Source organism: Hyperoodon ampullatus (assembly GCF_949752795.1).
Source record: "Hyperoodon ampullatus genome assembly, chromosome: 6".
NCBI classification, from domain to species: domain Eukaryota; kingdom Metazoa; phylum Chordata; class Mammalia; order Artiodactyla; family Ziphiidae; genus Hyperoodon; species Hyperoodon ampullatus.
Window position 1 is genome coordinate 1,763,161 of NC_136919.1, and position 10,477 is coordinate 1,773,637.

The window sequence follows — 10,477 nt, forward strand, 5'->3', positions numbered from 1 at the left end:
TATTTCTGAATGCAATATCTTCCAGATTTTTTTGGTGCTGTTGCCAAACTGACAAATATGTTAAAAGTAACATTATGAGCCATTGTGTTCACCTTATAAATCTTCCGGAATGTATACAATTCATTAAAAGTTTTGAAAGAAGTACAGGTTAGCATTTATATTGCAACAAGTGACATATAAATGCCTATGTTTTTCTTCCAAGCGTGCCATAAAACATATCCGCCCCGCCGGTCTCCACTGAGCTAGACAAATCGTACACGCTCAGGGTGATGATAACTCTGCCACAAATCTTCACTCCTGTCAGCACAAAACTGTTCAATCAACAGGAGTGTGAGTTGTGTCTTTTGTGAAATTAGCACAGGAGAAAATACAACCTGGGCAGGGGACCGGGGCGGTGGGCGCTGGAAAGGGGCCAAGCCTCCCCTGCCCGCTTCGCGGCCTGGGTCTAGGTTTCAGGAGGGCACATCCATGCGATGGTGGGCCTGCCACCCGGGAGGAGGCCAGGGCCACTAAGGAGACCGGCCGTGTGGTCTCCTTCCCACGATGAGAGGCTGGGTCCCAGTCCGGGAGCTCAGTCGCTGGCAGCATTTAATGCACACGCATCCTGCCCCGGCCCCGGCTGAGGGCTCCACACTCTGAAACCCTCACCAACAGCCACTGGGGATGCGACATCCAGCTCACGGATGGAGGCTGGACACTTAGGGAGGTTACGTAGCTTAGCCCACCCACTGCAGAGCCCGGGGGGAGTGGGGAGGGAGGGTGGACACACCTCTGAAATCAGGGCAAGTCCAGATGCCTGGACCAGCCCCCGGCGTCACCCCCCAGGCCTGTAGCCGGGAATCTACGTGCTTCCCCGGCAAGCAGCTCAAGCTGCTTTCCCTCCCACGCCCTTTACCCCTGCACTGTGCACCCAGGGTGCCCGGACTGGAGCCAGGCGAGCTAATGCCCGTGGATGTCACTGGGTGATGCCAGGCTGAGGCTTGTTTCCCTCCAAAGCCTGGGCCCCCAGTTCTGAATGCCTGGCACAGGGCAGGCACTTAATCAACCAACCAACCAACCAACCAACCAACCAACAACTCAAGTAGTACTGGGCCGGCTGTGTGCCAGGCACCAGGGCTATGGCTGGAGCTTCAGCTCCAGAGGGGTGGGACTGGGTGGGGGGCGGCAGCGGGAGGCCTCCCTGCCAGGCACCACCATGTTGAGAGTGGGGTGCCCACAGCTAGAAAGTGGTGGAGCCAGAGCCCAACCAGGTAGGCTGGGCCTGGAGCACACGCTCCGGCCATTTCACTGCACTGCCTTCCGTAAATGCTGTCCACTGCTTCTGTGGTGACCTCTGGGGGTCCGACTGGCCCTTGTGACACACTGGCCCAGAATCCACCTTGAGGAGAGGGCATCCTCTCTGGATTCACAGGGCTAAAGGAGGAATCACATCAGGAGTGGGAGATGCTGTGATCTGTTAGCCAGGCACGATGCCCCCCAAAGATAGGCTGGGATCCTGTAACCGAGGACCAGCAAGGAAACAGCCGTTGGTGAGATGACTAGGGATTTTGCCAGAGTGCCAAATCAACTAGTGATGTCTGCAGCGAGTCTGGAGGAGATGGCCCAGTATGCATGCCACATATTAGCCATCCATGGGTGATGAGTTTGAGAGTCAGGTCTGACTTGAGCAAAAATCTCTTTCCTCATCTGTAAAGTGGAGGCAAGACTATTTCCCTTGAAGGTGGTTATAAGGATGTGAAATACGTTCGCTCAAACCATTTGGGCATGTGACAAGACCACCCCAAACCTGGTACCGTAAAGCAGTAACCTCAGGGTCCATGAGGCGGGGATTTGGACAGGGCCCAGACAGGGCTTCCCTGCTCTGTGCCATCTGGGGGCTCAGCTGCGAAGACTCAAAAGTCGGTGGGTGACCCAAAGGGCTGGAGCCAAAATCACCTGGAGGGCCATTCACTCACAGGTCTGACACCTGCCCAGGGACACCCGCAGGCTGGGCTCAGCTGGGCTGCCCATGACAGGCTGTCCACATACCCCCACGTGGGCCTGCATCTCACAGCACAGCAGCTGGTGCTTCCATGGAGCATCCTGGAGGCTGAGCATGGAGCTGCACAGCCCCAGAATCATAGGTGTCACTTGGGCCTCAGGATCGGGTCACTAAGGCAGCCCAGAACTAAGGGGAGGGAATTAGAGTCCGCCTCTCTTTTTTTTGGTGGTGGTTTTCAATTTCACTCCCTTGAGCACATAATCATTTTCACACATTTTACATTCTTTTTTTTACATCCTTCTAAAAATATTTTTTCATTACAGTTTATCATATGATATTGAATATAGTTCTCAGTGCTATACGGTAGGGCCTTGTTGTTTATCCATCCTATATTTAATAGTTTGTATCTGCTAACCCCAAACTCCCACTCCATCCTTCCCCAAGCCCCCTCCCCCTTGGCAACCACCAGTCTGTTCTCTACGTCCCTGAGTCTGTTTCTGTTTCGTAGACAGGTTCATTTGTGTCATATTTCAGATTCCACATATAGGTGATATCATATGGTGCTTGTCTTTTTCTGACTTACTTCACTTAGTACGATAATCTCCAACTGCATCCATGTTGCTGCAAATGGCATTATTTCAGTCTTTTTATGGCTGAGTAGTATTCCATTCTATATGTGTACCACATCTTCTTTATCCATTCATCTGTCGACGGACATTTACGTTGTTTCCATGTCTTGGCCGTTGTGAATAGTGCTGCTATGAACATAGGGGTGTGTGTACCTTTTTGAATCAGGGTTTTGTCCGGGTATATGCCCAGGAGTGGGGCTGCTGGATCACATGGTAGTCCGTCTCTTGATGGCGAGGCGACTGCAGGGCCGTTTACAAGGACTGTGTGGTCGCTGAATGCTAATGTGCCTGACTCCGTTGTCGGGACATTTGTGAGGATTAAACCCACTGTCACGGGGCTGGAAGTCACAATGGCCCTGCCCGAGGACTGGACAGTTAAAACATGACTGCGGGGACTTCCCTGGTGGCACAGTGGTTAAGACTCCGCGCTCCCAATGCAGGGGGCCCGAGTTCCATTGCTGGTCAGGGAACTAGATCCCACATGCATGCTGCAACTAAGAGTTCACATGCCACAATTAAGGAGCCAGCAAGCCTCAACTAAGGAGCCCACCTGCCACAACTAACACCCAGCACAACCAAATAAATAAATGTTTAAAAAAAAAAATGACCGCAGAGAGGTCAGTCCCTCCCCACACCCAAACCTGCAGGACAGCCTGATGTCTGGGGTCAGTCAGCCTCTACTGTCCGGGCAGCAAGAGCCACTCCTTGTCTGGCCCCTGAAGTGACTGGATCCTCACTCCCTAGCAAGTGCAGGGACAGTGGAGGGTGTGGGTGGCTAAAGCCGTCCCAGACCTGGCAGTCTGCACCTTTAGCATTCCCTATGCGCCCTGTGATAAATGCTTGTTTAAACCGGGGTGAGGGAATTCCCTGGCGGTCCAGTGGTTAAGACTCCGAGCTTCTAAGGTAGGGGGCCTGGGTTCGATCCCTAGTCGTGGAACTAAGATCCCAAATGCCATGTGGTGAAGCCAAAATATATATATATATATATAAAAACAGGTTTAAACTGGGTTTCTGCAAAGGCAGCGATTAGAGGGTTTGTGGGCCATCAGGACTGCTGTAGGAGGCTACTCAGCTCCACAGTAACTCAAAAGCAGCCACAGACAACCAGGGAGTGGGTGCGATTTGGCCCAGAGTGCCCTGGTTTACAGCCGGGCCTCGAAGCCTCTGATGGACTCAGGCGCTTCTCAGGCCCTTCACGAGGTATCACAGCGGCCGGCTCTGCGACACCACATGCACCGTCCCAGCAGGTGGCGCCAGGCCACTGCCCACAGCCTGGACACCCACGGGAAGGCCGGGGACAGGAGGGGAAGGGAGGGATGCCTGGGCCGATAGAGCATGAAGGAAACCCCCACTGAATCCCCACACCGGGCCGAGCCTGCGAACAAATACGGCACACTTCGGCGGGGCTCCCCCGGCCCTGCGACTGAGCTGGCTGTGAGGACAAGCCTTGTCCTCGTCCTCGGGGCTACTGAATGAAGCAACAGAACACAGCAGAGCGCATGGTCAGGAGAAGTACTGTTTGTGAAGCTTCTGGAGTTGTTTAAACATGTGCGTGTGTGGACTAGATCACAATGAAAAGATACATCTGACTGTGTGGGCCATGGTAAGAAAACTGAGCTAGTGGGAGAGGCTGGTCCATAAAAGTAGCTTTCGAGGTGTAAGAAAGGCAGGACTGGGAATCGCCCCTGCCAAGGGGGGGGGGCCAGGGAAGGGGTGGCACATAGTTGGAGGTGGCTTCTCAGAGGTGGGGATAGTGATTGGGGTCTTAAAGGGTGAGTAGGAGCTCGTTGGGTGGAAGACGGGTAGAGGGACAGAAAAAGGAAATGAGAAGGGACAAGTCATGGACAGGAGCAATGGGGCCTCCTCACAGAGCGGGGGAGGGGGGCCTGTATAGGGCATCTCAAGGGGACAGGGCTGGACCAGGGACTGGGGAAAAAAACCAGCACCCTGGGGTAGGGTGCAAAGCAGGGGGCCACCGTGGAAACCCAGCAGCAGAGAAGATGCATTTTAAGAATCACTTCTTAAAATATCCCTCTTCTCTCCCATCTTCTCCTGCTGCCACTTCGCCTGATCTAGAAACTTCTCAAAACTCTCTGGGCCCCTTCCTCCCCTCTCCAGCATGACCCTGCCAGTTTCTCCTCACCAGCAAAGCTGAAACTGAAGGGATAGGACCACACGTGCCGGCAGGCATCGGACCCCTTCCCACACGACAGGGAGGGGGCGTGGGCGGGTCGGGGTCAGGACTTGCAAAGCGAGGTGATGTGCTTGCAGGTAGGGGCTCCTGCAGGTGGAGGCTCTCCACCCTGGAGGGTCAGCCGTCTTCTGTAAAGGATGCCCCAGGAGCTGGCCTCTATCAGAACGTCCAGCATCCAAAACAGCGACCAAGACCAGGACCCGCAGGCACTGGGGAACAGAACCAGCTGTTCCCACGTGTGTGCAACTAGCAGCTTCTCCACAATTGATAGAATTCAGGCAAATGGAACTTGCCGACTAAATCCAAGGAGCGTGAAGTTTCGCCCACCCTAACCTCGATCGGATTAAAATGTTTAAACACGTCTACACCGAAATCCTCATTCTCCTGGCAAAGGGCAACCCCAAGGCTCCGTGGGTGTCAGCCAGCCCCGCCCTGACTCCCTACATTTGGGGACCTTGGTGTTCGTGGGTGGTCAGCCGGCCAGTCTTCCCTACATTTGGGGACGTGCGTCCATGGGTGGTGTCACGCAGTCCGCTTCAGACTCGCCGGGCGGCAGACACGCAGGACCGCGGCCGATCTCGGGACCATTGGTAATCGCTCTCCCGGGGCCGGAAGAACAGCTGCGCCCTTAGGGCCCGCGCCTGCGCACCGCCAACCGCCTCGGGCTCAGCGGCGCTTGAGCAGAGGAGCTGCCCGGGGACTCCGCGGCGCAGGTCCGCTATCTGCGCCTGCGCAGGACGGGCCGAGGCGCCGGCGGCGTAGGCTGCGTGGTATAGTCGGCTGGCAAAGTCAGGGGCCGCGCGCCGCGCCGCGCGCGCACGCCGCGCACGCACGCACGCACGCACCTACGCCCAGGGGAAGCGCCAAGTTCCGGGCGCTCGGGGTTGGCACGGAGCTGGGGGAAGGGAGGCGCTCTCCGTGTCGGCTCGGGCGGAGGGGCGTGAGGGAAGTCCTACGGTGGCCGCAGAGGGACGGCGCTACGGCTCCCACGCTAGGCCAAACGCCGCCGGCCACCGGGCGCGAGAGCCCCTGGCCCTTCGGGGCGGCCCCGGGCGGGGACACATGAGGGTCCGGGCCGCGCCGTCGGCACCATGCGGCCTCCCTGCTCCCGGAGTCCCGAGGGACAGGGGGCCGCGCGGCTCGGGACGCCGGCGCTGAGAGGGCACCCGGTGAGCGGGCGGGGGTGCCCGGACGGGGCGGGGGCGGCTCCCGGGGGCGCCACGGGTCGGCCCTGCCTCCGGGATCTGGGGCCCGGCACCCCCCAGAAGCGAGCGCGTGGGTGCCGCGCGGACGCCCCGGCCCCGACCTGGAAGCCCGTGGCGCAGATGCGTTGCCCGCGGCCAGGTGGCGATGGGAGGATGGCTAGCGGCCCGCCCGGGGCCGCGACTCCGCCGCGTGAAGGGAGCACCGATGTCTGAGTGCCATTAGCTGCTGTCAGACCGTGTTCTGGCCGAAGCCTGCGGGAAGGGCTGGGCCTGTGGGCAGGGGAGGGTGGACGCGCCCGGCCTCCCCCTCCTCCGGCCAGAGCACCACGTGGGCGGCCGGAGAGGGAGCTAGCAGAAATCCCCCTGCAGGCCCTCAGGCTACAAGCCGTGCGATGGGACGCATCTGCCCTCGGCAGTGCCTCCCCAGAGCCTGTAACCAACTTTGCTGCTCCGATTTTACACGTCCTGAAATTCCAGTTCTGTGTTTCCAGCCACGATTCAGGCAAGCTATAAATGGCAATTACCAGGCAAAACGAGAGAGCCACTTGCTGTTCCTCCTCTCCTGTGGTGGCCCAAGCCACCGGGCCCATGCCCTGCGATACCACCACTGGCCCGGGGCCATCCTCCTCTCTGCCAGGCACGGGCAGCACTTGCCCGGTACCGTTCCATTTGCCTAACCGCAGCACCCCTGCGAGCCCAGCGCTCGACATCCCCGTTGTGCAGAGCAGGGATGGTCTCGGGGTGAGGTGACCTGGCCAAGGTCCCTCCTGGTGAACGACAGCACGAGGGTTCAGGCCCCGCAGGGGAGCCCAGAGCCCGGTGCCGGCTGCCTGGTCCCCAGCACTTGGCCTGTCAAGTTGCTGAAGAGAACGGCCCCCGTCTGCCCTGCGGACACCCTCTCCCTCCTCCTGTCCTGTTGTGGTTGTCACTCGGGGACTTATTCGCCCTGGATAAAGCAGCCACAGAAGCGCAGGCAGGCATGGGCATCCCAGATAAAAGCCGGACGGTGAGTCCAGTGAAGGGGACTCGCCGAGCCTGGGGTGGGGGGGGGGGTTAACCAGGGTTTCTGTCGGCCCTTCCTCATGAGTTTTGGCACTGACTGCCAGGGGGCCTGCGGCCACTGTCTTGACCCTTCTTCCCGGTGTCGCTGGTGGAATTTTGGTTCCCACGTGATTGGGGCTCCCTTTGGAGTGTCCTCGGTAGCATTTATGAAAAGAGTAACCCCGGGGGATGTGAGCGGATCCAAGTCCCAGACTCGGTCTCCCTGCGGCCCCGGGCTGGCTGATGTCCCGGCTGACCTGGCTCCTCTCCGTGTCGCTCTCCCTGCAGGCCCACGCCTCCCCCGGGACTCAGCCTCGGCCTCCCAGGCCCAGGCACCCGCGACACCTATGCTGACTGCCGCCCGGGCCCGATGCCGGTCATGCCCATCCCCCGGCGGGTGCGCTCCTTCCAGGGCCCGCACACCACCTGCCTGCATGCCGCCTGCGGCCCGGCGCGCGCCTCCCGCCCGGCCCGCACCAAGTACAACAACTTCGACGTGTACGTCCGGGCACGCTGGCTCTACGGCTTCATCCGCTTCCTGCTCTACTTCAGCTGCAGCCTCTTCACGGCCGCGCTGTGGGGCGCGCTGGCCGCCCTCTTCTGCCTGCAGTACGTGGGCGTGCGCGTCCTGCTGCGCTTCCAGCTCAAGCTGTCGGCGCTGCTGCTGCTGCTGGGCCGTCGGCGCGTGGACTTCCGCCTCCTCAACGAGCTGCTGGTCTACGGCATCCACGTGACCATGCTGCTGGTCGGGGGCCTGGGCTGGTGCTTCATGGTCTTCGTGGACATGTGAGGGCGCCGCGGGCTCTTCCGGGGACGCTTTCTGGTGACCCGGCCGTAGGCGCACCTACAGCGGGCGCTTTTCTCGACGCGGTAGGTCAGGGCCCTTTCTACCCCGTGTCAGAGGCATAATCCACCCCCGGCGCCTGCATCTCTGGCTCTGGAAAGGGCTGAGACTTCTGTGAAGGGGACACTGGCGCCCTCCCTCCTGCTGGCCTTTGCTCGGACCCTTTCTGTGTGTGGTTTCGGTGCCTTGTCCCCTGCGCCACCTGCTTGTGATTCCAGCCTGCACTTTCCAAGCTATTCCCGGGGCGGGGGGTGGGGTATGGGTCCAGTCTGTACTTGGAGAGTCTGTGTCCCTGTCCCCTCTCCAGGGCAGTGGTGTCACCAGCGGTGTGGGAGGTCCCCGGGAGGGGTGTACTACCCAGGTGCAGATCTGGAGGGGAGATCCTCCTGGCCGCACAGCCCGCTCCTGCGCACGGCCGGCCCCTGCCCCGGCCTGGCCTTGGGGAAGCGTCAGGCTCCACCAGCTGGTGCACCACACTGCCAGCGAGCTCTTCACTCCGCCCCGGGCCGCCGAGTCCTCGCTCAGCCCGCGGACTCTCCTCCATTTGTTACCCTGCGAGGCGTGGGGGTCCTCAGTCCCAGGCCGGGCTTCAGTGGCACCTCGGTTTGCTTGGCAGCTCCTAGATGAGGGGCCAGCCCAGGGGAGCCCGGGTCCAGGACACGGCTCTCTTCCTCCCGGGCAGCTCTGTTGAGAATGTCAGCCGGATGTTGTCATATCTTCAAGTGTGGATTTCTGGGGAGGCAGCTCAGTTTCTTTCTGGCCTTGGGGGGCTTTCAGTCTCTTCCCCTCAGGGAACATCCAGGTTCGAGACGTGTCTGTTGGAAGAAACACCTCTTGGAATCTGGGTTGCACCAGGGCTGGACCTCCAAGTGAGGGGCTCGGCGGCCCCTTTGTCCCTGTCTCGGCGGTTGTTAGAGCAGCTGGGAGTACAAAGCAAAAATGAATGTGGGCCAGGAAAGAGCCAGTGGTCCAGGGGGGCTTTCGGTTGCAGAGAGAACATACCAGAGGGCCAGCATTTTGCCCAGACCCCTCACCCTGGCCTCCATCAGATGGGGACAGGGTAGCCGCAGGCCTTGTGGGCAGGCGAGGGGCACTCTGAATAATTCAGCTGGGACAACAGCCAGAGGCGGGACATAGGGCCCCATATTGAGGGTGACAGGGAGGCCGATGCTGCTTCACCCCAAATTGTCCCCACACCCGCAGGCACGGGCGGTAGCCCCTTCAACCCTGCCTAGCCGGGTCCCCCCGTGGCCAGGGGGAGCTGTCGGGGCAGTTGAGTGCCACTGGAAAAAAAAGCCAAATCAGGTAAAGAAGGCAAAAAACACTTGGCTGTAAACTGTGCTCTTTAATTTGTAGCCAGCTTCTGTCAGACGATTGTCCACTCGAGGTCAGTGGACGGCTCCTCCGAGGGAATTGGGAGTGAGTCTGTCCCAGTTACCTGGGTGGCAGGCAAGGAGCCGACCCACACGGACCCCACCTCTCGGCGCTGTAGAGGACGTTTCGCACCAAATCATGCTGTTTCCTAAAAGCTTTGTTTTGTGTTAGTTGACTCACGTTACTCTGAGGCCCCCTCTGAGGCGGGCACGTGTCCACGGGGCGGGGGCAGCAGGGGGGTCACGGTGGTGCGGACACAAAGCTGCTTGATGTCTTGAGTGCCTGTGAAATTCTTTATGAAATGAGCCACCTGCATTAAACTTATTTTTTTAACACGTTGATAGCGTGACTGTTTAAAGCTCGAAAAGTTCATACCTTTTTTAAAGGATATAACCAGCCCCAAATGCCACAGATGCCGTTTTTCACGAGTCAAATCCAAACCTTGAAAAGCAGCCATCTGCCATGCTGGAGAAGGAGTGTGACGGGCTGTAGGGCCACCCTGCCATGAGTCCAGGGGCCCCACCGCTGGAGCCTGTCCTGGGGACTTGGCTGGGGTGGCAGCGAGAATTTGTTGGCGCCGGCCAAGCGGGGCGCCTGGTGAGGTCCAGGAGGGCTGAGTTCAACCAACAGGCGAGTGTGTATCGTCCTTATAAGACAGATGATGCCCTCAAATGCCAGAATGGCAGTAGGATGGGAAGACACACACCCACAGGAGAAAAACTGGAAGGAAACCAAAGTTAGGAATTCTTGTTTAACCAAAAAGCAATTGGAAAAACGAGTGACAGGTTCTTAGTATCTCCATTGTGTAAAGGCTTCCCTGGCTTCTGTGCAGGGGACGCTTACATTTCTCCCTTGCAAAGACTTCTTCCCACGTGGTGATGAGGGTGATGCCCTTCCACGCAGCCAGTGTGGCCAGAAAATGTGGCCCCGGAAGAGGAGCTGGGGGTCCGTGACAGAGCGGCCTAGCTGCCATCTCTGGAATTCTGTGGAACTTGACGTTTCAGAAAAAAACAATCCGAGTCCTTTTGGGGTTTAGCCTATGGTGGCAGAGTTGGTAAAATCCTCACAAAAGCCTTGGTCCCCGGAGCAGTAGCAGAGGACCCTTGGGAGGTGCAGTTTGCTGCACAAAGCCTGGCCGAGGATCGGGTGGGGATGCTGCTTCCCGGCCGGGAGACCACTCTCGGGCGTGCTGGCTTCACTGGGAGCAGG

The 10,477-nt window shown here is 59.0% G+C and overlaps 1 protein-coding gene across 1 annotated transcript; it reads left to right on the forward strand.

The window, feature by feature from the left end:
• Positions 1 to 7,397: 7,397 nt before the first annotated feature.
• Positions 7,398 to 7,840, forward strand: TMEM250 (transmembrane protein 250; the record flags this gene model as incomplete). The annotated part of the gene is made up of 1 exon (XM_079706360.1): positions 7,398 to 7,840. Exon 1 carries the CDS (start codon positions 7,421 to 7,423, stop codon positions 7,838 to 7,840), a length of 420 nt encoding a protein of 139 aa, XP_079562486.1. The 5' UTR covers positions 7,398 to 7,420.
• Positions 7,841 to 10,477: the final 2,637 nt, after the last annotated feature.